At 37.8% G+C, this 27,115-nt stretch overlaps 2 protein-coding genes across 8 annotated transcripts; both read left to right on the top strand.

The window, feature by feature from the left end:
* The first annotated feature begins 44 nt into the window (after positions 1-44).
* On the top strand, positions 45-27,115 carry LOC140940038 (uncharacterized). Of its 7 annotated transcripts, none has more exons than XM_073388914.1 (3): positions 45-126; positions 24,141-24,706; positions 25,671-27,110. In XM_073388914.1, exons 2-3 carry the CDS (start codon positions 24,154-24,156, stop codon positions 26,087-26,089), a joined length of 972 nt encoding a protein of 323 aa, XP_073245015.1. In that variant the 5' UTR covers positions 45-126; positions 24,141-24,153; the 3' UTR covers positions 26,090-27,110. The 7 variants fall into 7 exon arrangements, with proteins under 7 accessions (XP_073245015.1, XP_073245016.1, XP_073245012.1 ...); XM_073388915.1 differs by lacking the exon at positions 45-126 and adding an exon at positions 19,506-19,959; XM_073388911.1 differs by lacking the exon at positions 45-126 and adding an exon at positions 19,980-22,927 and having other exon boundaries at positions 25,671-27,111.
* On the top strand, positions 17,191-19,353 carry LOC140940036 (transcriptional regulator Myc-B-like). Its single transcript, XM_073388908.1, has 3 exons — positions 17,191-17,326; positions 17,456-18,012; positions 18,276-19,353. Exons 2-3 carry the CDS (start codon positions 17,469-17,471, stop codon positions 18,860-18,862), a joined length of 1,131 nt encoding a protein of 376 aa, XP_073245009.1. The 5' UTR covers positions 17,191-17,326; positions 17,456-17,468; the 3' UTR covers positions 18,863-19,353.

Raw genomic sequence — 27,115 nt, 5'->3', positions numbered from 1 at the left:
TAAAGTCAAGAAGCAGACCCCACTAACCTTACCCAAAAATAAGGATCATGACTGAAGTGGAGTAACGTCAAGATCAATCTTTGAAGTTCCGATCATTCTTCTGGAAACAAGATGGCGTAATTTTTGGTAAGTTTGCTGATATTTGTGTCTATTAAGCACCTTTCAACCTAAAAGGAATAAGGATATCATTGTCATTTCAATAGTTCAACTGACAATGAAGTGTTCAGTCTCCTACTTTGTTCGTTTATCATGAACAAAGAGGAGGATACTTCTTTTCTTTAAGGCCGTGTCCTCACGTATCCGAACATTTTTGAACCTGCTTGTTTTTTATCCGGCTTCTTGCGGACGGGGTCGAGTCGTAAACCGCTCTGGAGAGCGGTTTCAAAAAAATATGTTCTCGGTGTCGGGATTCAGCGGTTTCGTGTGGACCGAAGACTGATTCGTGTAAAAAAGTATGCGATTTCAAAAATACCCAGATCAGGGTTCAATCTAGGATTTATCGTTTGGGGGAGAAGTCCTGAGTGGCCGAATGCCACGAGCTTTCTTCGGGGTGCCGGAAATTTTTTGAGACGAATATGCGCCGAGTTGCAATCTGGTGCATTCCCTGCATTTTGAGACACGATTGAGTCCTTATAGACAGGGAATACTTTCTTCATGTGCACTGACCTCGTCGCGTCTGGATGATTTTTCCAATATAGTTACTTATATACTGTAATGATAACAGTATTATTATTATTATTTTTTTTTTTTTGGGGGGGGGGGGTAAGGGATGTTTCTACCCCTCAAATATTCTAGAAAGAACCCTGCGGATTCGTGTGAACGTTGCTTTAGTCGGCTGGCCAAACATAAGCTTGTGTCTGGCACAATGTTTTCGATAATGTTGTCGTGGTTTTGAGCCGCTAGATGGAGAGACGAATAGATCTCGAATTTCTCCGGGGATAATTTTTGTTTTTCCCTTTTACTTCTTCCAGTTCGTACTTGTTTTCTTTTTCAGCGACTTTAAGTTCATAAGAATTTGTAACCACATTTTATTACGACTTCTGGGGTAGTGATTTTGTGATGTCCAAAATATTTTCTCAATGACTCGATAGGAGGATAATTTAATCAATGACCTTGTTTGATACTCAGCAAATTCTTCTCTTAGCAACATTAAATCTATAGACGAAAACTTAAAACCCACAAAAGCGAAATGGTTCTTGATCAGAGAGTAACACAGGAATTAAATAACAAAAAAGACTAGAAAAGATACAATTTTACGGCTTTGAGAGACGTGTGCGGTTGTCAGAGGAGCATAGCTTTCTAGCTGACTACCGCTATGCCATCAGCTAAATAAACATCGACCTGGTTTCTTGGTGCTTATATGTGTTAGGTTTCATTGTGTGCGCACAGGTTTACCGAGGAATATTCAGTCACCGTCGTGAGTATGTTTTTTTCAGTTTTTTAGCATTACGCAAGAAGTAGACTTATTGTGAATACACTTAGCATCTATCTTGGCTTAGCCAATGACATATTTAACAATTTACTGTAATTGTAGATTTTATGAGTGCACAAAAGATGTCAGTGAGACGTCAGCTTGCTTCTCTAAGTTCAGCCGTGCAAATATTGCAGCCTTAATCATTCATTGTTTTTTTAAATCGACGGAAATTCAGAGCCGTCTTTCGCAACATGGTCAGTAAGATTTAAATAGATTCAAGGAGCTGTCATGAATAAGTTGTGATAAATAACCTTTTTGCCTCCTTTGCATCGTGGACTTTACAGCTGTTAAAAGTCGTTAGGTTTGACTTTCAGTTCACAAATCCTTGTCATGCAGTTTGATATGAGTTGACAATTTAGTGCTGCCTCGTATTACTCCTTTGCTCCCACTTAGTTTGACGACTTAATCATTGGTGCTTTTTGCTATGAAGCTTTCCGTTTTCATTTTTATTTACTTCACGCGGGACTCACGTTATTATTTTTATTACTCTTATTCTATTATTATTATTATTATGATTATTATTATCATTATTTTACTATATACTTCTTGTCATGAGATTTTGCCGAGTCACTAGGTGTAAAATGCAACTGTACTCACTTATATCAAAATGCGACCTTTCTTTTGACCTGCATGTCTCTGTGAATTAATCAGTTTTTCTTAAATTTAAAATCACGGTCGACAAAAAATTATGGCTTATTGTTTTTGTAGTATGTTTTCGATTCTTTATCTTTTAGCTTAAATATTCTTTTAATCTAAATGTGGAGTAATTAATAGTAAAACGTTGGAAAAGCATAACCTAGATCATTAAAACATTAGCTACGTTTTAGACTCATAAAACAAACACATGCTTATTGGATCATTACATTAATAAATGCAGTTCTAAAAACTACGTTTCTGAGACTTTATAATTAGGATCGTTAGTGCACCATCACGAACACAATTTGCAGTATTGTAATGCCTATATAACCTTAAGTCCTGGCCCCTGTTGTACAAACGTTGGATAGCGCTATCCTCCGGATAAATCACTATCCAGCGGATAAGTATTACGAAAACCACTTGCGCAATCCAGTGGATAGTAATTTATCCAGTGGATTGCGCTATCCACCTTTCGAACAAATGGGGCCTTGTAGACTTCTTAGATCCTCTTATCAATTGTCACTTTCTACGCCTTAATTTAATCTTAAGACTTATGGTGGCCGGTCTTTTACTATTGCTGCATTCTCTGTTTGGAATGCTTTTCCATTCGAGCTTAGATCTTGTGATTCCCTTTCTTCTTTAAATCTAAGCTTAAGACTTGGCTTTTTAAAGTTTTTTATGATGTTGTCTTTTAGAATGATGGTGTTTTATAGGACGATGATGTAGTTTTATAGGATTTTGATTTAGTTTTTGTTAGGGGTATCTCCTTATGTTATTTAATTTTTATTATGTAAAGCGCTTTTGGACCATTGGCAATTAGCCGTCTATAAATATTGTATTATTATTATTATTATTTTTATTATTATTATGGTTTCAGGCCGCTAAATGTAGAGACGAATCGATCTTGAATTTTGCCAGGGGTAATTTTTGTTTTTCCCTTTTATTTTTGCGAATTCGTACTTGGTATCTTTTTTTCTGCGACTTGAAGTTCAGAAGAATTTGTTGGAACATTTTATTACGACTTAAGGGGTAGGAGGATACTTTAATACCTTGTTTGATACTCAGCATATTTTTTATCTTAGCAACAGTAAATCTATAGACGAAATCTTAGTGAAACCGACAACATACTTTGAATGATATCGAAATGGTTCTTGATTAGAGAGTAACAAATAAGACAAGAAAAGATACAATTAAATGGCTCTGAGAGACGTGTACGGTTGTCAGAGGAGCATAGCTTTCTAGCTGGCTACCTCTATGCCGTCATCTAAATAAACATTGACCTCGTTTGTCTTTGCTTGCGTTTGTTAGGCTCTATTGTAGGCGCACAGTTTTAGTGTGGAATATTTAGTTTTTTTTAGTATTTTAGTATTACACTCTGGTATTACAATAATCTGTTCATGTTGTCCTTCAGCGGCATGATTAAAAATATAAAACTGTTCTAATGAGGCCTTAAACTTCTGTTTAAAAAGTAAAATCTAAAATCCAAGCTTTGGCCGATCAACGGAGGGATGATGCCTTTGAAAGACGTGTACGGTTGTCAGAGGAGCATAGCTTTCTAGCTGACTACCGCTATGCCATCAGCTAAATAAACATCGACCTCGTTTCTTGGTGCTTATATGTGTTGGGCTTTATTGTGCGCGCACAGTTTTGGCGAGGAATATTCAGTCACCGTCGTATGTTTTTTCAGTTTTTTAGCATTACGCAAGAAGTAGACTCAAAGTGAATACACTTAGCATCTATCTTGGCTTAGCCAATGACATATTTAACAATTTACTATAATTGTAGACTTATTGACTGCACAAAAGACATTACTGACACGTGAGCTTGCTCCTCTAATTTCAGCTGTGTAAATATTGCAGCCTAATCATTCTTTTTTTTTTTTTGAAAATCGTCTGAAATTCAGAGCCGTCTTGCGCAACATGGTCAGTAAGATTTAAATTAAAATTCAAGGAGCTGTCATGAATAAGTTGTGATTGATAGCCATTTCGCCTCCTTTGCACCCTGGACTTTACAGCTGTTAAAAGTCGTTAGGTTCGACGTTCAATTGACAAATCCTTGTCATGCAGTTTGATGTGAGTTGACAATTTAGTGGAGCCTCATATCACTCCTTTGCTCCCAGTTAGTATGACGACTTAATCATTGGTGCTATTTGCTAGGCCGGAAGCTTTCCGTTTTCATTTTTATTTACTTCACGCGGGATTCACGTTATTATTTTTATTATTACTCTTATTAAATTATTATTATTATTATTATTATTATTATTATTATTAACTTTTATTCATGAGATTTTGCTTAGTCACTAGGTGCAAAATGCAACTGTACTGACTTATATCAAAATGCGACCTTTCTTTTGACCTGCATGTCTCGTGAATTAATCAGTTTTTTTAAAGTTTAAAAAATCACGGTCGACAAAACGTTATGGCTGATTGTTTTTTGTAGTATGTTTTATGATTCTTTATCTTTTAGCCTAAATATTATTTTAATCTAAATGTGGAGTGATTAATATATTGATCATGTGAAAGGCAGCTATCGTCATGTAACTTTTTTCCATTGCACGCATAATTCTTATAAAATTTTTAGTTAAAATTGTCAGTTGTAAAACATTTGGTTTTGACATGGTAGTAAAAAGTTGGAAAAGCATAACTTAGATCATTGATACATAAGCTAAGTTTAATGCAGTTCTAAAAACTACCTCTCTGAGACTTTATAATCACGATCGTTAGTACACTATCACAAACGCCGCTAGTATGTTTCAAATTTGTAGTATTGTAATGCCTATATAACCTTAAGGCCTGGCCCCAGATGTTCAAACGTTGGTTAGCGCTATCCACCAGGGCTGAGGTGCTCAAAGCATGGTTAGCTTTAACCATTGGTTAAGAGCAGTATCAAAACCAATACGTTGTCAAGGTATTAAACGCTGGTTAACGCTAACCATGCTTCGAGCAACTGGGCCCAGATAAATCATTGTCCAGCAAATAAGTATTTGGGAAACCCATTGCACTATCCACTGGATAGAGATTTTTTCCGTGGATAGCGCTATCCAGCCTTTGAACAACTGAGGCCTGGAGTTGTTCAAAGTCTATTTTCTGCGCCGGGTCGTTCAAAGCTAGGTTATAAGATAACCCAGAGTTAAAAAGTTTAAAAGGCGATCTCAGTTAAATTCTTTTTGTCAACAAGTTGATGACTGGATGCTCTAATAGAATAGAGAAAATTATCCGAAAAAGCGCTTTTGACACAAAAGTAAAAGAAACCCAGATTAAACTCAGGTTAGCGCTGGCCTTCGAATTACTGGGTTCGGAATTTTGTTTTGGAATATTAAGTATAGACTGTTGAACACCTTGTTTGTCCAATTTCACTGTCTGTAAGCTGAGGGGTTTTTCACTCTAGACGAGACATGTGACAAGTAGAAGACACAGTTTTTCATGGGAACTTTGTCACCTTTTTTTAACACATATCGCGGGAGTGTGATTTGACCATTATACGACCAGTTATTCGACACTGTCTCACAACCACGTCGTCATTACGACTATTTTCTTACAGCCCATAGGTAAAAGAAAAACACTCGGTGTTGTTTCCTTATGTAGAAACTCAGCTCAGAGTAAGGAAGAGTTAGATTTGTTTCACATGAGAATCTTTGAAACTAAAATTATCTAGTCATTCAGTGATTTGTTAGAATTTTCTACGCGTACAAATTTATGGAACTAAATCTCAGTGAGAGGTCAATTACACTGTTACGCTCTAACGTCATAGATTTTACAATGTCGCCAGCTCAGAGACCTTTTGGCGGGAAACAGTTTTACCATAAGATGCTATGTGACCTTGAAGTAACCAATATGAGCTCGTGTTGTTCCCCCTTCCCCCTACGAAAAAAGGTTTGCTTTATATCTTAACCGAATGACGATCGCATAAACTGGCTTTTACTGAGTAAATGTGATCGTTATATCGGCTCATCAGGATCAAATCTTGTCAATCTATATTTATATCAGCTAGTCAGGTCTCTTCTATAAGAAGCATTTGCAACTTGACAGTCGGTTCCTCTCTTACGATACGTCGATACTCAAGTTTGAAAATGCATAAACGAAAACAATAACAAAATCAACGGCAACAATACTGAATGATGCGGTTGTACTAATTTCCAGTTGTAATTTTCATCTTTGTGGGGTACATGTACTTTTGCGTAGGTTTGTTTATCATGCTGTACAAAGTTGCTCTACCTCTAGGCCCTAAAGTGTAAATCAAATGAAAGATACTGAGTTCTTTTATGTGGTACTTTTCAATGCTTTACAAGTTTGTTCTATCTTTTGCGCCCGTGAATGAAATATTAGATTGTGATCATTCAATTCAGAGGTACTGTTCTGTATTATATACCGTTTGTTGTGCTGTTCAAGGTGGCTCTAAAGTTTCAAGTGTTACTCTCAAATGAGAGGTATAGCGCTTTACTTTCCTGTGATTCTGTGGTTATTGGCTTTAAGTTTATGTCCACGAGTGGGAGTTCAAACCAATTGAAACTTGTGGAACAGTATTTTTTTTCAGTTTATGAAAGTTTTCCTTATACAAATTTAAAATCTGAATAAGAACTGTGTCATTGTCTTCTACTGTATTGTAAGTAGATTTGACTGCTCAAGTATCGCTTGAAATAACACGATATTAATATTCTTAAGATGCGCAGTTTCCTTTATAATAATATCGTACGTGCGTTTGAAATAATTGTTGCTCTCCAGCCCAATAAACCATGTCGCGTATCTATACATAGAAACTCCAAAGAACACGTTTGTTAACAAAATCTGTTTTTCGAAACAAACTTTCAGTTGTTGGGCAAATTTTTTTTCGTTAATGTTTTTGATGATTTCTATTCGTTAAATTCATCGATAGTCATAGATCATCCCGAAAAACTTAGAGATGCACTACTAAGCCTGTATTATTTTCATTTGATGTGCTTAAAATGCGTGACAATACTGAATGCAAATATGACAAGGATCTTAAGTCGTATTATTAGAGACGATACATCACAATCAAGCAAAGATATTTTAGTGGCTCTGCGGATAAGTGTCTACTTGCTTATCGCTAGATAGTGGCTTTAAGGCGGGGTATCTGCTCAAAAAGGGCTCCTTAGAACGTGACTACCTCACACGACGTTTTAGAATAGTTTTTGGCAATGTGCAATAGAATATTTGAATCTGTTCCTTTAGCGTTTTAGCCAGCGCTGACCTTGTAATTTGGAATTCTCGCAGTAGCTTATATTAAGGCGCGGAGTACCGAATTTGTGCGTTTCAGAGGAATAGTGGTCCGAACAAATATTTGTGGTTATAGCTGAGTTTTCTTTGGCAGGAGATATTGTAGTCTTCCTATACAATAAAATTTGACCATCTCATATTTAACGCATTAACTTTTAACCGTTAAGGCAAAGACTATTTCTTATGTTTGCAATAATATGGTATTTGAAAAGAGATTAAGGTTGCTCTCAGTTTAAGTGAATCTTGGTGAAGGATAAACGTTTTTGTGATTAATTTTTTTTTGCGGGATTTCTTATGTTTTCGCCGAATTTGGCAAAAATACAGACTTTTGAAAACTATAACACAAAATTTTGGCGTTAGAAACCACTAATTTAAATAACATGACCACAACATTGAACAAACAATGCATACTGTGACATACCAAGAATATTAAACATGTTGTACAGCCATCGGCGGAAGTCTCTTGGAGGTGAACAGCTTGAACTCTGGGATACACGAGAGGTACCTATGCAGGGGCCGAAAAGTTACGGGGCGTTACCGTTTCGATGGAAGAATACTGTTTCCGGTGCAAACTTTTGTCCCCAAATCATGTTGCATGAAATTCAATTGGTCGAATTTATGCGTCGGTAAGCAGGGAGAAAATGAACCCGATGTTCATGGCCCGTTCAAGGCGGAGACACGCAACATGTCCCAAAAGTGTGTCCAGGCCACATTTGTTCAAAAGTTGTATAGCATTATCCACTTGATAAATCTCTATCCAGTGGATAGTGCAATTGGTTTCCCAAATACTTATCCACTGGATAGTGATTTAACCAGTGCATAACGCTATCCAGCTTTTGAACATCCTGGGCCTGACCTCAAAAAGTTTTTTCAAAGCATCATTATAAAAAAAGCGGAAGGAAGAAATAGAAAATTGCAGAACTTGCCGCTGAAGTAAGTCATATCCTTCTCAGTCATAGGTGGTCCGCCACTTCCGGTTTGTTGTGGGAGACCGCTTCTGCCTATAAATCGGTATTACTTAAGAACTTACCGCCAACTTATAAAGTCAATTTCTGTTTATCTTTTATAAGAAACCGGATCATTTTATAAAGCACTTCGGTAGCGCTTTGTTTATTTTAGCAATCGTAGTACCCTGCCCGGGATAAAGTGACCATTCTAAGTCCAAGTTGCAGATGAATCGTGAATGTCGCTTATCCTACTCTCCGGGTGGTCTCGCCCCTTCCTGTTCCCTTTGGGAGACTGCTTTGGCCGCCCCACATGCACAGTTAACTCCACAGAAACTAGCGTATATAGTTTCACTGGTGTTGCGCACGAGAGCAGTCATGCTGGCCGGAAGCTGCAGTTGAAACGTTGCATATCTTGCTTTACTGGTAGTCTCCCTTTTTGGTTCTTTTTCGCTAAATGTCCGGCTAAATAAAAATAAAGCTTTCACATGCACGGTCTAGATAATAAACTGTCGGGTTTTTTAAAGCCAACGAATAAAGACAGACACTTCTGTTTCGTGACTTAAAAACTTGATCATTGTGTAATTCAGCCCAGAGTTTTGATTAACGCGAACCAGTATACCATATCTGACAAAGAGAAACCATTTTGGTTCTTTCAAATTGATATGAGAATAACTATTAATTTGCTTGCTTATTTTTAGTGAACACACTCGCGTGTGTTGGACAAGTGATGATTATATTCAACCACTTCCAGTCAAGGCTGTGTGTGTTAACTATCCTCCATCCCATAACCAACGCGTGCTCGTTGATTAATTTCTAAATATTGCCTTTTCACCTCTCGGCATTATTTTGGATCTCGTGCGGTTTTCCCCGTTATTCAGACACTATGTAATTTTGGTCCTTTTTTGGTGTGGTGTATACGTAAACAATTATTAACCTGAGTGTGGGTCAAGAGTGAGTAGATATTTACCTCAGCCTCGTAATATTATATTAGTCATCCATCAGTCGTACCCTTCTCTTCGGTGAGTAACGGTTTTATCTCCACCAGCTCCCATGTTAATATCGTGACTACAACAGCAACCACGAAATGTCCTTCTCAACCGTTTAATGCGAAGTGATTTTAATATTGACTGTTGTTAAAACAATAGTGGGCTGTTTTAGTTTTCTTTCATATTCCAAAGCTGTTAGTAAATTTCGTACAGAATTTCTTGTTTTTTGAGAAGACATGATGCAATCTTCGACGTGAATACTCGGTGAAGAAACGATGTATGTAATCAGTAGCAACGAAGGTGCATTACGCAACTTTCAAACTGCGCTCACTTGAATTAATATAATTTTTAAATATTTGTTACGAAATATAACGATTAGAAATTTAAATTGGTCAGGTCCAGAAATGGTTAATAGGATATGCAAGTCTGAAAGTATAGCGCATTGTTTTGCATCTTGTTTTCTGTGTGTTCTGTTCAGAATAACACGATTAATCCTCTTTTAAAAGGAACGCCCTGCAGCAAGAAAAGCGAAGTAAGTCATTAACACGTATTTTCATATGTGTTAATGAAAGCAGGATCCCATTAATTTTGTTTTAGTTTCCAAAGGCAACCACGGTTTCCCTCTGGAATTTACTTCAATTAGGCTTTTCTGCTTGGTTCAACTTTTGTTTTAACCAAATAAGCTGTTATTCTCTGTATCGTCTTGTCTTCTTTTCATTATATATATTTATTTGTGCAATGACGGGGCGCTACGTAGTTTCCTCAAAAAATTACAGAACAAGGCACAAAGTAAAAAACTTTTTCCGAATTTTGTGAAGAAGCTTGTTCATGGCTAGAAAATGTCAGTGTAGTTTTCTAATAAGCTGAGTGGGTGTTTTCGGTGTTTAATGTGTATTCCGTTAAGGAGAAGTAAACAAAATAAGCAAAGATTTCATCGACAGTGACAACCTTTTCATGCTTCCTCTGCGTATCATTTCATTGTTGCTTAGAATATATGTACATGAACCTACTGAATGCTGAAATGTATCCTTCAAAATCGTGAATAATTTTACATTTTCAGAGATGAACAACAGGAAAAAAAAGGCCCGGTAAAACTAAGCAAAAAAGTCCTGTCTTTTCTTTCTTAGTAAGCCGCTTATTTTAGTTTAAATCCTAGATCACACGTCTCCTAGACTGATGAGTTCTGGTCACCAGAACTTTTGCCTTTGTGGATGAAATCCATGTTACCTTTCAAATTAAACCTTGTAAGCAGAAATTTAGCCTACCTCTATTTATTTCTTACTATAGCCGAGGATTTTGCTAATTTACAAAGAAAAGAAATTTGAATTTCCTTTTGTTAAACTTCACTTTGGCCACCCTAATGAAAAAGTTTAAAGGTTATGAAACGAACCCACGCAGCAGATTTCACGTTTAATATGTAGTTACAACTGTCCTAAGCATATAGTGAATTTAACCAAGACGAGTGTGGGCGGCTTATCTCAGTAACGGCTGCCTTCCTACCTATTCATACTGGGGGCTATATTTATTTAACTTCCCTTACAGAAACCTTTTGTTCAAAGATGCCATGTTTTGTTTGGTGAGGATGTAGATAACAACACCTTAAAGGGGCTGCTTTGTTAATTTCCCCCTTCCTACAAAGTTGTCGTTATACGAGATCTGAAAACGATGAACTCCTGGTGGAAATCACCGTATGCAAGTGTATTTTTGTTTTGTTTTCAAGAAAAGTGTTGATAAGTGACTTAAGCTAGAGAAGACAAACGATAGAGATAAATTAAACATTCTTCTTGACGTCATAAAAGAAAACTCAGGCTTCTTATATATGTGGACATTGCGCAAACGATTAAATGATGATGTTTTTGAATTACAGGGCATTTTTTTTCTGGCCTACCAATGAATATTTGCCCTTTTGTTGGTCTGGATAAGATCGTGGCTTATCACTAGCGACAAGAAAAGGACCCCGTTCAGATAGACCAATTCAGATTTTAATATATTCTCTATTTTAAAATGGGTTTCTTGATAAAATGTCAGCCTTGATGTCTTGGGCACTCTCTTAGCCAACCGTCATTGGCCATTAAACAGCAACGATTAATCGTAGTTTTAATAAGATATTGTGTAGTGATCGATCGAATTCCGCTTGTTGATTATATCGTCGCTGAGAAAAATTTTACCGATTAAAAAAAAACATGTCAGGAAATTGAAAGATTATAGCTTACAATCTTAAACAACTTCCTTTTGACTGATATTACTCAGAAAAAAGACAAAACAACAAGCCGCTTAGTAAAATTTTTAAGTTGTTCGTTTTTAATCAGTGTCTCAATTGTTTAAAAAAATGTTAACTTTTCTTTTTTTGTATTGCTGCAGCCATTAATCATGCGGTCGTCCTAATGGATTTTATTTTAATTTTGTGGTTTGTGGCTGTTTTCCTCAACCGTAAAACTTCCGTTTCTTTTATTATCGAATATAACCGCCGCTGGCTGTTGGAAACAACCTTTGGCTTTGTTTTTATTGATAAGATAGATCGATATCGTTTTTGGTAAAAGCATTGTTAACCATGCACCAACTTTGAATATAGCGTTCAACAAATGTGCATGTCCAGTCCAAAACGTTATTTTTAGGTTCACTGATTCTTTTGAATGATTCCAAATGGGAGTAACGAAAACTTGAATGTTTAGTTGCCATATTAAGTGTACCCAGATATGGGGCAGGGGGATTAAAATGATGAAACTGATATTAAGTCATATTAGAAATACGAAAAGGCATACCGTTCGTAAAGGACTCTTTGTTAAGAATTTAAAAATTGCCTTAGTGAATTTTTCAACGAAAACACTTTTTACACTGTTTGGTCTCTCACCAGAATTTGACGTGCAAATTGCTGTGTTACTCACTCTTAATGAAGTATCAATGTGACACTTTAGGTGAATGATATTGATACATCCAGTGTCCCTTCATGTTGTGTTTAGTGTTGAATTACTGAAGTGTCTCTAGCTTTTAAACGGAAGCTACTGGTTAAAAGGGTTTCTCTTGGTTTATTAGACTGCCAGTGGTGATGATGGAGATGGTGATGAGGATGTTGTTGATAAATGGTGACGATGAAGATGATGATAATTATGCGGAATAAATTAATGATGATGACGATAATTTGGAAAAGATGGTGATGATGATGATGATGATGATAATTATACGGAATAAATTTGATTATGATGATGATGATTTGGCAGTGATGGTGGTGATGATGATACTCAATGAACTAATTATGATGATGATTACTGATGAAATTTATAACAATGCAATGAGAAAACCAAGATTAAGCGAATGGGAGGTAGTAAGGTCAGTCTGAAATTGCAAAAATGTCCCTATCTTGCCTTTTGTAAAGGTACTTTTAGTTTCAGTCTTTCTTGAGGCTTTATTAAGCGGCTGTCGTCGGAACTGCTTCATGGGTTTGTTTTGTAGGGATAGGCCGGGATTTTGAGGGAGGTTTTAGGAAAGAATTTCAACGCCAAGACTATTAAAGAAGGTTTCACTGTCAAACACCTTGACTTTAGGTAACAAGGCCTGGGTCAAAAAAGCTGTACTGTACTCCCTTCGAAGATGATAATACTAATAATTGACAACTACTGTCAACGAACTGAACACACAATAACAACTGCAAGTAAAAAATTGCTACTCGCTATATTAAAAGAGGCGGTTACAGTATTGCAATCCCAGTCACAGTAGTCTTGCTATCTATATACAAAGGGTTGTTATAGAGAGACGGGCCATTATCCTCCTTTGGGGGTCACGTGTGTATAAAGATTATGCCAGTGTAGCTTTATGACTGCATTAGGCTGAAAGTACTATAAGGAAAAAAATCTTTGGCCCGGTAAACCTTTTTTTGTCAGTGAGTTTAAAACTATAAGGGCTTTTGATCCGTACTTTCCTTTATGCTTCTGCTGTTATTTGCCCTCCTGATTGGGCCAATGGAAAAGATACAGAAAAAGTCCAAATATGGAAAACGTTCACAAACTGATTCATAATATCTTTTTGTAAAATTTTACGAAATAAATGAGCAACATGCGAGAGTTCTTCAAAGCAGTTTCATTTGAATGGTAACACCATAGGTTTGAGCGAAAATCATTCCGCTATAACCGATTAGTTCTGAGAGTGGAAAGGCTAAGATCTGAGAACTATCTAGTGGAAAATTATTTTCTCTTGGGAATATATTAAAACATTTGGAAATTTATGGGTTTTTTAATATTTTACTATTGTGTATGAAAAGCTAAGAATGAGGATGCCATTCCAAGGCGTGATAAAGGCAGCCGGTTTGTAATAACGAAAACTATAAATAATTTGGATCAATTTAGGTTCTGGGAAACTGCCCACCTACCCCTCCCCTAAGCCAACATTATCACGTACTTCTCACGTAGGGCAAAATGTTGGCTTAAGGAGGGGGTAGGTAGGCAGTTTCCCTAATTTCGACCCTGATCGCCATAGAGGCTCCAGAAGCTCAGTGGTTTAGAGCGTCCGAACTAGAACTCGGAGGGTCGTGAGCTCGATTTTCACCTGGAGCGCGGACGTTTTTCTGAGCTTTCTGGTCTTAGAATTCTTCTTCTTCCAGAAAATAATTACTTAGCGAGTTTAATCCATTAGAAAAGTAAGAACATTGGCTTTACAGGAGCTGGGCTTGGGATTGGTGACTTGCTTCGGGCAGCAACTTTTTCAAGCCTCCTCCCCACTGTGATCGATTTTTTGGCTCCTTTTTTGGTGTAAATACAAGAGCATTAAGTTCATGCAAGAGGTTTTCTCGTTCCAAGCCTGTTTATAGGGCACTCTTTTTCCAACAACCCCCTCCCCCTGCCCTCGATAGTTGAAAGATTGTAAACTTAATTGTTCTTTTGTCCGTTTATCCACTCCTTCAAAAATTGAATTTCTTGTCTTTAAAAGCTTTGTCTTTCGCAGCTTTAGTTGCCTTAATATAAATATTTATTCCTAGTTGTTTCACTCTTAAAATTCCAGACAAACCATGCAATATGCTGGTGTCTTATTCTTTCGTTCAGGTAGCCAGAGAACTAGACGAAAAGCTCGTTTAACAAGGGAATACCCGAAGTTTATATTTTCCATACTGTATGCTATTTTTGCTGTTTGTTTGTTTGTTTTCTTTTTACGAGAAACATTGTGATCAATGCGAAATCACGCTTGTTGTAGTTTTCATGGTCTTTTAATTTTTTCCATTCAAGAAATCAAAATTCTTACCATAAATGATTTTTGTCTAACTTTATTGTCGTCCTGGGAATCTGCAGCTGTGCATGGCTTTTGGCAAACATTGTAAGCGGTGTAAACACCTTTTATACTTTTACAACGTCCAGAAAAACGAATTATTTACCGCTTTTGAAATATCTTGTTCTTAAAAATTCTGCGTATTCAGCTGTTGCAATTTGGATTTCAAAGTGTAACAAAGATATTATTAACACTTGAGAAAATATCACGGTTTGCCAACTTATGCTACCTTACAGGTATTTTCCGAGAGAATTTTATGCGAAGATTTTTTTCTTTTAGCAAAACGTCAGTGACTTAAACAACAGTGAATACACGTATTCAATTAAAGTTTTGTGAGCATTTAATTGCAAAACATTTTATATTCTCTATGTGGTTCATAGGTTAAGATATCTCATTAGCTGCTCATCGAAGCGCATATATCGTTTGAAATAAACGTAGTGTAAGTTACTAATGTGTCGCGAAGGAAATTGTTTCAAAATAGTTTGTACAACAAAGTCCTGCCTTTTAATCTTGCAAAAAGCGCGTAGTTCTTCAATGCTCGTACTAGCCGAGACATTCGTGATTAAACTTGCTTACTTAGCTAATTTGCCGGAAGCCAAACAGCATGATGTCCCGTTTCGTGAGTTGATATGTAGGATGAGCGACGTCAATATCCGGTTGGCATATAGACATTTCCGCTCCTGAAATGTTTGCAAAATATGGTAGTGTACCTGAAAGTATTTGGCTTATTGCAACACGAGATTAAGTTGAAAATGACAACAAAGCACTTTCAATGACTACAACACGGGGTGTTGTTTTCACGTTAAGTTACGATGCTTACAATTTTCCACTGATAATAATTGAATTTAAAGACTTTTTTCATTAATTAAGGAATAGTACGTGTTGTTAAAGCAAGCTTTATAAATACCTGCTTAATGATTTTTTAAGGCTTTCTTCCGATTGGAAAAATATCAGTGTTTCCACTTTTAGAAAACTTGCTGACTCTCTTTACCTTCATCTTACCAGTATATTTCTGTAAACTGGTTATGTGAAATTTCTTTAATCATGCAATGATTCTAAAGTATCCGTTTTTTAAAATTTTGAAACAAATTGCGGAGGCGCTAAGTTATTTTTTTCAGTAAGAAAGAAAATAGAAAAAAATGAAATAAAATAAAAATAACCCGGTGAACAAAAGTCACGCTTAAGTGAAGTATAAATAGTTCAATGAAAATAAATGCAACAGGGATACTTAAGGCAGGTTTTAGGAAATTTCGTTTTTTAAAATGCCCTTTTGTAATCACGTTTCGTAATCACTTGTCAAAAACTGTCGTCCTTCGGTCAATTTAATTTACTTTTTGTGCCCTGCTCTTCCACCGGCGAAAACTGTGATAAAGGTATTTCTGCAGTGTTTTAAGTAGCTCATTCGTTACAGAACAGCTGCCAGGAATTTAACTAGCGGAATATGAACCTAAATAACTTCAGTTGTTGATAATTTATCATAGCTTCTTAGCCATCTGCTTCTAACAATGTTCGCAGCTGCCAAGCTTCCGATTTGCTTACCTCGGGGCAGGTGGAAGAACTGAATAATAAATCCACCAGAAATAAACTGTTCCCGGCTTAAATTCCAGAAAAAGCTGATAGTTTAGTCTCTGCTGTGATATTTCAAACCTTTTTGTTTATCAACACTATACAAAAAGGGTTATTCATGGTGTAACTGGGATATCACTGGATAGGCCGGTTTTAAACTTTAAAAGACGCCAAACAACGCAAAATATGAAACAATAGCTCCTGAATGGTCATTTTGTCAGTTTCCTTGCCCCTGTCAGCGTTTGTCCGAAACGATACTTGAATGTATAGTTATATTTTCAAAACTTTTCACGCTATTTTAAATCTTTGATCGTGTTTCCGGGAGGTTGTTTTGGCTCTACGGAAACCGGCACTTGTTCACCGAGATATGATGTCGGCAGCAGTTGAACGAAATTCTTTCTCAAATTCCGGCACTGCAAGCTAATTCAAATTTGGTTGCCTTAGAGGGAGTCATTGTACTTAAAATGTCTTCTCCAAAGAAGATTATTCTAGCAACAAGTGCTATGAAACAAAGGGAACCTCACGCAAATTTAACAATTTCTATGGTTGCCAGATGTCCGTTCGCACAGGTGTGGTTTACAATGGAACACTAGTCGCCTGTCAAAGCTTAGATTAAATCTTCATTGTTCTAGCTGATGATCATTGTGTTTAAGGCAGTGAGTAAAACGTGGAGTTACTGAGAGCCTTGAAGGGGCGGCACATCCCATAATGCAGTGCCCTGTCACTCTAATCACAGCTGGGCATCAGCAAACAACAGGCTCTGCTAAAATAACACAGTGTTTATGAATATTTATATTTGCGCAGAGCTGAACTTTTGCGTTTGTTTTCAAACCAAGTGTGAGACAACACTCCTCTGTGAAAGAAATGCTAAGGCCATTTGCAGTCTCCTTCTCCACGTTTCTGACCTCCGCAGTCGCCGCCACATATGCTCACTTTACAACACGCCGTTCCCGCGCGCTGGTAATTTGTTCGAAACGGAATTTCCTCATAGGCTAGCGCGTGGGTCTAAAGTGCGTGGGAGTAGTTTAGTACCCAAGCCGCCGCTCATTGTTTAAATTTTCAATGAATGGATTTGAATTAGCGTGAAGAGTAAAACTTTTCGCATTTGGTCGTTGAGCGTAGTACCGATCGCTTCGGAGTGTTCCACTTTTGGTGACATCACCAGAATTTATACTTCGGCAAAGCGGGCAGAGTCATCGACTGGTCGGTGCCAAGTTTATCTTGAAAAAGGTAAGAATGAATATTGTCCGCGTTCTTGATCACCGATGATTTTGACGGGAAATATAATTTTTACTACACACGCCATCACGCGAAGTCATGATTCATGACTAGAGACTGATTGAAGTTTATACGTTACAGTGTGTGAAGGAAAATGGCCATATCCGTAAGCAGTCTTCTCATGGAGAGCTTCAGTAGCGACTTCGATCCACCACCTTCACTCTTCAAAGATTTGAGCGATGATTCAACAGACTTCAAGCCTAGGAGTAAGGAATCGACGGATGACCTTTGGAAAAATTTCTCATTTCCGTTAACGCCACCAATCTCACCGGCGAGCTCGCCCCCGTACGCCTCGACAGACGAAGTAAGAGAGCAGCCAGTCTGCCATGGTTTAGCCGATGAAGGGGTATCGATAGATGAAGAGTGCTCACTGTATTTCCAATCCGGCGACCTCAAGGATATATTGATTAAAGACTGTATGTGGAACGGTGCGGCGTTCGAGAAGGCAACGGACAGGAAACAGCGAATTCATACGCATACAAAACTGGAACGTGTACGTCTCCTCTGCCAAACACCACCACTGAGTGAGTGTGCGGCTAGAATTCTGAGCGTGGATCCATCAGAGATATTTCCCTTTCCTCTGAGCGCAAGCCCGGGAAGTGAACTGCGTGAAAACATCGACGATCAATCGGATTCCGGTAGGTATATAACCACTTAGATGAATAATAGATGTACTCGCTCTGGCTGATTGAATCTGTGTTTTGTGTTCGCCGATCTATGACCATTTCTGACACTGATTTGGCCCCTCTTCCAATTGATTGCTCTCATTTTTGTGTTCCCTCTTTTCCGGGGTCGTGCCACTTTCAAACAAACTCACGTCCCTTTTTTGCTTAATAATCAAGAGAAGAGACTTTAATAACTATTTTCTAACATTTTTTGTTTGTTTTCACAAACTTTACAGAAGAAGAGGAAGTCGAAATCGATGTTGTTTCTATAGAGAACTCTAAACGCGAGAAGGAAACAGAAGAATTGATGGAGGATGAAAATGAGAACAGTAATTGCGTTACTACTATTGCCGAAACAACCTCGAGTGAACCCTCTTTTAAAACTTCAACCATTGAAGAGCCTCAAGAACCTTGCGACGAGAAAAGTGATTTTGTGGGCAAGATCAGAACACGTCGACACAAGAAAGTCTTATCTAGCGACGAACTAAATTACAGAGAAGGAAAAAAAGTTGCTAAGAACTCTAGTAGTTCCGGGGAGAGCGACGAATCGGAAAACGACAGCGAGTTTACGCGCGCAACTCACAACGTCTTGGAGCGAAAACGAAGGAACGATTTGAAACTGAAGTTTCAGAAATTGCGGGACTGTGTGCCGGAATTAAAGGACAATGAAAGGGCTCCGAAAGTCTCAATTCTTCGAAAATCGTGGGAATATATAAGTCAAATCAAACAGGAAGAGATAAAACTTGTAGCAGAGTTGGAAAAACAAAAGAAAATTAACGCTGTGTTGTTGAGAAAGCTGCTGGCTTTGAATCAAGCAAACTAAAAGATAATTCAGAGACTTGTGTTTTCGCAGGACGTAATATATTTTACGCCGTTTTATTTTTCACCCAAAGGGGGGTTTATGGAAGCGACCCAGAGGAACGCTGTTTTAAGAAATTGTTATCTTGATTTTTCTTTCATTTATACTCTGTCGCGTCGTTGTTCAAAACGCAATAGACAATAAAATTAAAATTTTTCGCAGTGCAATATTAGTGACGCTACATTTTTCAGATAAATTGAGAACGCCCTTAAGCGTAGCTCTACTTGCATAGCGCATTTATACAGCCACACAGTTAGAGTTAATCTAGAAGATACTGATTGTAAATAGGGATATAATTGTGCCGTTTCATAGCTGTACGCCTTGAAACCGGCTTTGTGAACGCTTGACAAAAGCATTAGAATTTTCAAGTAGAATTACGAAACAATAGTTCGCACCATTTGTGGTAGAAAAAAACTTATTAATATCGAGAATAAAAATATTTTCGAAACTCAAAATTGTTTAATGAATTGTACGTTAAACACTGCCGCAAAACACTCGCGTTTGGCGAAAAAAAAACGATCGAATGCCGCGTTCCTTTGTTAGCGACTACTCTCCCATTCAAACGGCTGACACTGCTTGAATGAATGGACTACCCATTTGCATGTGTGTGTTGACTTTTGCTCTAGACTAAACTGCATAAATTACAAATCCATTAGCCCATTGCCTTTCTTAAGTCGCAATGAATTAAAACTGTCGAGAAGTACAAAATAATCAACTCAGAAGTGATTTGACTAACCGCAGCGTCTGTTTATACTCTCATATAATTTTATTCACGCGATCAATTTATCATAGATAAGTTTAACTTCTGAAGTCATCCTCCGAAAATGGTAGGCAAAAATTATCTTCCGATGACTGTGTATTTTAACATGTTACTAGCTGTACAGTTTACTCAACAAAGGAAGTAAAAAGTTTTTTAAAAACTTGTTTCGCAAAGTATGCGTCAAAAAGTATATGGTTACAAATCTCCGTTTCTCCTAGACCGTATCCTGTTCTCGAGTTAACAGTCACTGTTTGATTCGCTTGCCAAAAAGGAAAAGGAACCATTTCAAGGATATAGTAAGGTAATGGCGACACTTTAATGATCGCAAGACAGGTTGTGAGGTGTCTTCTGTCTAGAATTTTTATGAGCGAATGCTCCTTTGCCACGTCAGAAAAACCTCTACATGACGAGCTCGAGAAACCTCAGCAATGCTTGTACAAATTTCGGCAGAGTTGTATCCCTAATTCGGCTCTTACGCAAGAAAAACCAATAATAAGTAATAATAATACTAATAATAGTTACCCAGACTTTTAACATAATAAAAGTCTTTCGACACAATTTCACACCTCCGACAACACTGAATTCCATCGCGAAAATTGCCTAATATCTTAATGGATTGTACAAGATGAACGCGAATCTTTCTTTCTGTGTCGCTTCTCAATTCCTTCTTTAATTGCTTGGTAATTTTACGATCCAATTTAGTGTATGATTGGTGAGCTTTTTAATTTTTCCCGCTCGGGTAATTGCAGTTTTAACGTTTGTAACGTAGAATTCCCGCGATAACATAACTGCATTAGACTTTTGTAATCGAAGTTTTTTTTCTTTGACAGACAATTGGATGCGCGCGCTAGCTCCACGAGCCATTTCTTCGTAGCGTTTCCGGTCATATTGGAAGAGTGTTGTAGTGTTTACCGTGCGAGTCAGTAAAGAGCAGGCCCGAATTGTGATGCAAATGCGTTTGAAAATGTTTGCAAGAGGGCAGGTGTTCCAGTGAATGGCGCAAAAATAGATCCTTTGTTTACGGCAGCTGTCGTTGGCTGAATTTCAGCGCTTATTACACAAATTACGTCTTATGCTTGAAGGATTATCTCAGTTTATTAGTTTAGTTTCCACTGCGGTTTCATAGTCAGCTACTTTTATGGTAGAGCCTGGTTTTTCACAATAACCGCCATTTAGGCGAATTTGATTTTATTTGTCTAGCTTACTAATGTAATAAATACCGCTTGTGATCGATACATCGATATACGACGTAATATCAGTGATTGCAGTGCGCAAAGAATCTGCTGCAAAGTTCAAAAGTAGTATAAAAACCAAACCTTATTTTTTCCATTAAATTTCCCCGAGAGCTGGAAGTTCGTACAAGGTTTATTTATCTTTTTATGTTTTCTTTTTAAGTCTAATTAATTTTTTGTACGCTTTTTGTAGTTAAAATTGCGCGCGGAAGTGATATTTTCCTGTACTCCAGATGTTGATACATTTAAGACCATCTATACATTTAAAAATTATGAATACTTACGCACTCGGTTAAAATCCACAGGTTGCAAAATATCATCAACGGCAAGTCGAATTCCTTCAGTTCAGCGTCGTGCTATTTTTTTCTGATCCCTCAAAAAGATCTTTTTAGTGTCTTATATTTTTGTGGTTATTAATATTCGTTTTTAAGTAACCCCCATCAAATTACACTGCACTGAACTTTAAAAAGCAATTTGCAGCTACCCTGAAGCTTAAAATTGTTTTGTTTTTATTCGGCGACTATTTCTTTGAAGCGATGAATTATAACCTCTCAGATTTGTTTAAACTGAAGTTAAAAGGGCATGGCATCGGTTTTCATATTGTAGCAAACTTTTCCGTAGTTGTCTGAAAAATAAGTAGATAAGTATGAGTTTAAGTGATAGCTGCTCCTTATTTTAACGTGGAATTTAAATTTCGCAAAAGTTTTGTAGGATATTGCTATGCTTGAATTGTCAGTGGACAGCTGCTTTTCAAAAGTACGAGTTTAATGCCCTATTGAAGGTGTCAACGCGCCGGGAAGATAATTTGCTAGCTTTGAATAAACATTTGTTCTTGACTATAGACTTTCGCAATAAAAAGCGCGCCTCCGATTTGCATTTGAAAGACTTCCTTATCTCTTGATTGAAGGCGTCTTTTGCGCGCGTGCCGGCCGTACGACGACGACCGCAAACAAAAGGGGTCCAAATCCACTTGAATACTTTGTCCCCGGGGGCCGAATGAAGCACAGTTATGGCATCGAGCTGGCGACTGCGATTGTTGTGGTTAATGTTTGGACCACTGCAACGTAAATGTTCTTTTCTTTTGGAGCCATTTCGCACACAAAAGAATTCGGTTTAACATTCTGAAGGAAAACGCTGTTTGTTGTCTTAATGCTAATGTGCTGGGCTCGATTGTTTTTTGCTCCGTTCTGTTTACGCAAGAGCCAAAGCGTCTATTTGTTTAAGGAACAAGGCTTAGGAAGCGCACACGAAAAAAAAAAATGTTTCTGTTGGTCCAAGTTACTTTGTACCTTCATTTTCCTCAATATTTCATTTTGGCGGGAAAATTAGTCTGCAATATTCGATACCTTTCTGCGCGTGCCGTAAACTCAATTCACTATAATCATTAGTGGCCTAATTAGCAGGGCACGCGCCGGTATTCCATTGACACACGAGCTGTACTTAACACCCCCTGAAAATTACCAAATTTTCGAAATTAATGAAGGCACAGTAAATATTGTTTCATCTGACTGCTGACAGTGGCGGGCCTCTATGACTTTTAAAAGAGTTTCTTTTATCACTTGCGCAAATAATGAGTACGACCATAAGACCATAGGCACGCAAAATGCAAAAGGGTGTTGACAACAGCCAAAAGTTATACCCTCGGAGAAAGGACCTGGAATGTGACCTATGATCGTTAGACTAGTGATTCACTAGTTTTGGTTCGGTTCTAAATTCACGGTCATTGCTTGGGTCAGGATGCTGGTTGCTCTCTTTGCGATTTGGGTGTGACGTGATGTATTTTTGGCAGTTTCAATTGTTTTCGCAACCTCTTGTGTTAATCCTATTCATATGCAAGCAGGCTAGCAACAGTCCCGCTCATGCATCCAGCCGGCAGTTCCGAGATAAGCCGATATTAGAGCTCAAGTGTTCGTTTGCGAGGCACGCGACTAATTAGACGGTTTGTACCACGCTTGTCAAGCAGAGGAAGAGACATCCGCTGTCGAATTGAGTCCAGAAGTTCAGCATTTGCAGAATGTTTGCTGCTACCAGTACATTGTGAGTATCGGTATGGGTTCTGGTGTTTTTTTGGCAATGGTTAAGAAGATTTACAATTTCTTTTGTGCTCAAAACCTTGTGACGCGACCTTCATGATTCCGCCTCAACTCTTCGTGACAAATCTTCGCACAAAGTTCCGATTTGTCGGGCAGTGTTAACCATTTGTTTCTTATGAAAAAAACTCGTACATATTCAAAGCACTGCGAGAATAAAATGCCCAAGACAAACCGAGTTTTTGTCTTTGAATTTAGTGCCATTTAATTTACACAAGGTGGCGGTAAGAATCAACAGGCACGAATTATTCCACAGCTCGAAAAATCGTTCAAGAAGTGCAGCTGTTAAATTACTGTTTGTATTGAATTATGGGTAATTGCTTCAATCTGAAAGCAGCTGTCAGAATTCCATAAGCTACCTGTTTCCTCGCTGATTTGTATATCAAAGAATTGCGTTCTTTCGGTCAACGATATGGATGAAATTCCTTCACATAAGATTCGATAGGTCTTAATCGCTTAGAGTGCAAATCAGAATTTTTTGCTATGGTTGCTCTTTGTTGCATATTTTCTGCTTCTTCAGAAAGTTACTGATTTGGGCTTTCAAGAGCGCTGGTGTTAAAAAATATCACTGCAAAATAAACTGGTTATTTTTTGGTGCCGCATATAATTGTTTTTTGAGAAACAAAGGAGAGAGCAGGTCGAAGTCACTACGGCTGGTCCTTCGCTTGTGAAAAACTCTTACAAAACATGAATATTCAATTTTGGCTAAATCATCCAAATCCTTTATTTCAGTGTGGGTGACTGAAAAACCTGTAAGCTACAAGTCTTGTTTGTCAAATTCTAGCATCCAAGTTCACAGATCAGTGCACAAGTGAAAATCAAAGCAATCGTCAGTGTAACGACTGCCGCCCAGAGACTTACTGACGTCAAATTCAAATCTCACTCGCGCGTACCACACGCCTGAGCTCGATCGGCTGACTTTATGCAAATTTGCCTTTTGTGATATGATCAGTCCATTCATTCAGTCAGTCATTCATTTGAAGCTTAACGTGAAAAGCGGCTGGTCTAGTTCAAAGTAGCTTTTTCCTCATCCAATCACTTGGTACGTTTTGACTAAGTAAACAGTCAAGCGTGCAGATTTCAAATCGGAAAAAGAAAATGTGTACTTTGAATGGTGGCAGTGCGCTTCCTAATAACTTGTACGTTTTTTCTAATAACAGACTGTGTTACGATATGTTTTTCGACGAGAGACTTCGCGGCCCGCAGCCAATGGAGTCATCTTCTGCGCCCCAAGAAGTCATCGTAGAAAGCCTCACCGAGGATCTTTACAATCCTACAATGCAAAACGATGACATTTGGAAAAAAATTGCCCTCCCCACGCCGCCGTACTCTCCAGAAAACTACCTGCCTCAAGGTAACTGTAAAGGAAACTTTATCATTCCAACCCACAAGAGAAACGGTCTTCAAGTTGTGCCTGAGCCGGAAGATCTCTCGTCTGATCTTCCCTTGGTACTTAGCGACGCTGAGATGGAGCGTTTGACTTGTTCCACAATTGAGGATGACTACATTTGGCCTTCTGGAGAGAGCGACTTTGATCGCGTCGAGTCGCAAAGGTTTCAAGGCAATCGGGTAGTGCTGTCGGCGGCGTGTGTGCACGAACCCAGCGCTGAAATGGCGGCAGAGCACCGAATGTTGCCCGAGTTGCCTCCTTTTGTCCCCACGGTTACAAACCAAGATCCTGCACTCGCCCAGCAACAAATAGAGAGATGGCACTCTCAATTCTCAGGTGAATATAGCCATTATTTCATTCAGATAGCGAAACTACTAACTTTGTACCCGGGAAGTCAAAGTTTTCTGATGGTTTCTTAAACTAAGCAATTTCACTTTCGAATTGCAAGACAACAGCCAACCCAAGGGCTAAATTTCGTTGACTTTAGTGGCTCTTTAAACTTAGTTTGATTTAGTTCTTCAATCATGAATAATGGGGGTAATTTAGTTTGCTTTTGTCACTAGTGAATTGGGAAATTTTGTTTTTGAGCTAAGGCGCGTGCATGACTGACTTTTATTTGAAGAGTTTCTTGCCTATTGCTATGAAACCAAGAAAGGAATTAGCAGAGCTTGATAAACAGCCCAACTGTCTAAATGTTTATCGCTGGAACGTCTTCCTAATTGAATGTTTAAAATGCACGCTCTGTGGTCTAAGAGACTTTAGTTTTATTACGATCTGGCTTTGTTTACAACTTGTTGCAGATTTTTAGTTTACACTTGGCGCGTTTTTTGGTAAACTTCGACTAAATGCCACATATAAACCGGGATTTTTTCTAGTAACTTACTGCCAGAAAACAACTTCACAAAAGCCTTGAATTGAGACTGGTATTTTAAACCTTTCGATAGTTTCTTTTTGTCAAATAGAATACACAATCTGTCCTATGACAAGCGAGCCTTTATGAGTGGCCGGCTGCTAATTAAATCTTTCTTATTTCGAAAACAGAAACGCTTTAAACAATGGGTTTCAAGCTTCATCTTTGATTCGCTATTAAATAAAAGTCTGTCATACTGCTAATAATTACTCAAGAAGTATCGAAATAACTTGTTTGTCAAATCTAGAGGCAAATTAACCCCCTTTCCAAGCACAAGAGACGTTTTAAATTGTGCGCGATTTGTTTATTATTGAAATTTTACCAACTCCATTAATTGTGATTGCGCGAGGTAGTTTAACTAATTTTATTGCAACGTTTTCTTTTTTGCAGTAGAAAATCAAGTAATGCGACTGCCTCGACCCCCAAGCGAGGAGTTTATCCCTCAAAGATTTGACTGCGTGGCCAGCGCCAAAAAACCACGCAAACCACGACGATCGAGCAGGCAGGATTCACCTCCAATTGAAGGCGACGACTCTGAGGATAACGAAACTAGCCGGGCTACACACAACGTCTTGGAAAGGCAGCGGCGAGAAGATCTTAAATGCCGGTTCCAGTTTCTTAGAGACAGTATTCCTGAATTGGAAGATAACGACCGCGCATCTAAGGTTTTAATACTGAAAAAAGCGCGGGAATATGTCCACCAACTGTTTTTAGAAGAGGAACGACTCCTAGCTGACAAAGAACTTGAGCGTCAGAGACGTTTGATCCTCCTCGAGCGCCTAAATTGTTTAAGACAGGGCTATATGTAGAATAACAGTTTTGCCAAAATTTTGCTAGTTCTTTTTTAATGTATAATTTAAAGTGAACAATTCATTCTCAAGGAAATCGTTATATCGCATTCATGCAGGTATAAAATTGGCTGTAATTAGAAGGCACCAGAAGTTGATGCCTAGATTAATTCGCAGTTTATTGGTTTCGAATATTTTTGATCGATAGATACTATACATGCGTGGCTGTGCTGGAAGCCAGTTGTAAAATAAATTTAAAAAACAGATTCCTATTATTATTTTTGGCAACTGTCAAAGTTAAAAATGAAGATTTCGTGATGTCCAGATATCTTTCTACGCTCTAAGTCTTTTATAAAATTCCATCAAGATGGACGAAAAGATTTTTTATTACCATTCCAATTTCAGTCTATATTCGCACAAGAAGAATGTTCTAACATGCAATTTAAACAATCAAGTGTCTTTTATTTTTTCTTCCAAAATCATTATTGAAGATATAAATCACCTTGATTATCGTTCATGTTGATTTTTATTAAGTGTATGGTTGAATAATTCGTTTCTAACGAACAAAAACGCCAATTTTTTTTCTTGCGAAATGTTTTTCTTTACACCAAACATACGCCCTTCGCGTTACTATTTTAAGACAATCGCGACTCTTTTTCTACCGTGCTTTACTTGTGGCCATTTTCATAAAATGATATGTATGTGTTTTGTGTCGAGAAGTTCTAAGAGAAGTTCTACTAATCTCACTAATTCTTGTACATAAATGAAAGCAAACTCTATTTGTAAACATCATCTAATCCGTGGATATATATTTTGCTCTCCGGGGTTTGTGTATGTCCTATAGCGTATTCTAAGTCTGAGTTGTTGAGGAATAGTCCTCTACACCTCCGCGTAAACTTCCATGTGTAATACTTTTGTACTGAAACATTAGTGCCTAGAAAATAAAGAGGCCAAAAAAATGCATTAACCTTTGCGTGTATTTGATCTCACAAAATAGTAAGGGCTTTCACTGCATGTTCATGCTCACCTACTGAAAGCAGTTCATGG

Source organism: Porites lutea, chromosome 6 (genome assembly GCF_958299795.1).
Source record: "Porites lutea chromosome 6, jaPorLute2.1, whole genome shotgun sequence".
In the NCBI taxonomy this organism is placed as follows: domain Eukaryota; kingdom Metazoa; phylum Cnidaria; class Anthozoa; order Scleractinia; family Poritidae; genus Porites; species Porites lutea.
This window is presented reverse-complemented; position numbering and strand designations above follow the sequence as displayed.

Excerpts from the sequence above, each read along its gene's own strand:
- LOC140940036 (XM_073388908.1), top strand. The coding sequence starts at position 17,469 with ATGGCCATATCCGTAAGCAGTCTTCTCATGGAGAGCTTCAGTAGCGAC. Across the intron at positions 18,013-18,275 it reads CGACGATCAATCGGATTCCG|AAGAAGAGGAAGTCGAAATC; the intron begins GTAGGTATATAA and ends CAAACTTTACAG.
- LOC140940038 (XM_073388909.1), top strand. The coding sequence starts at position 24,079 with ATGTGTACTTTGAATGGTGGCAGTGCGCTTCCTAATAACTTGTACGTT. Across the intron at positions 24,707-25,670 it reads ATGGCACTCTCAATTCTCAG|TAGAAAATCAAGTAATGCGA; the intron begins GTGAATATAGCC and ends TCTTTTTTGCAG.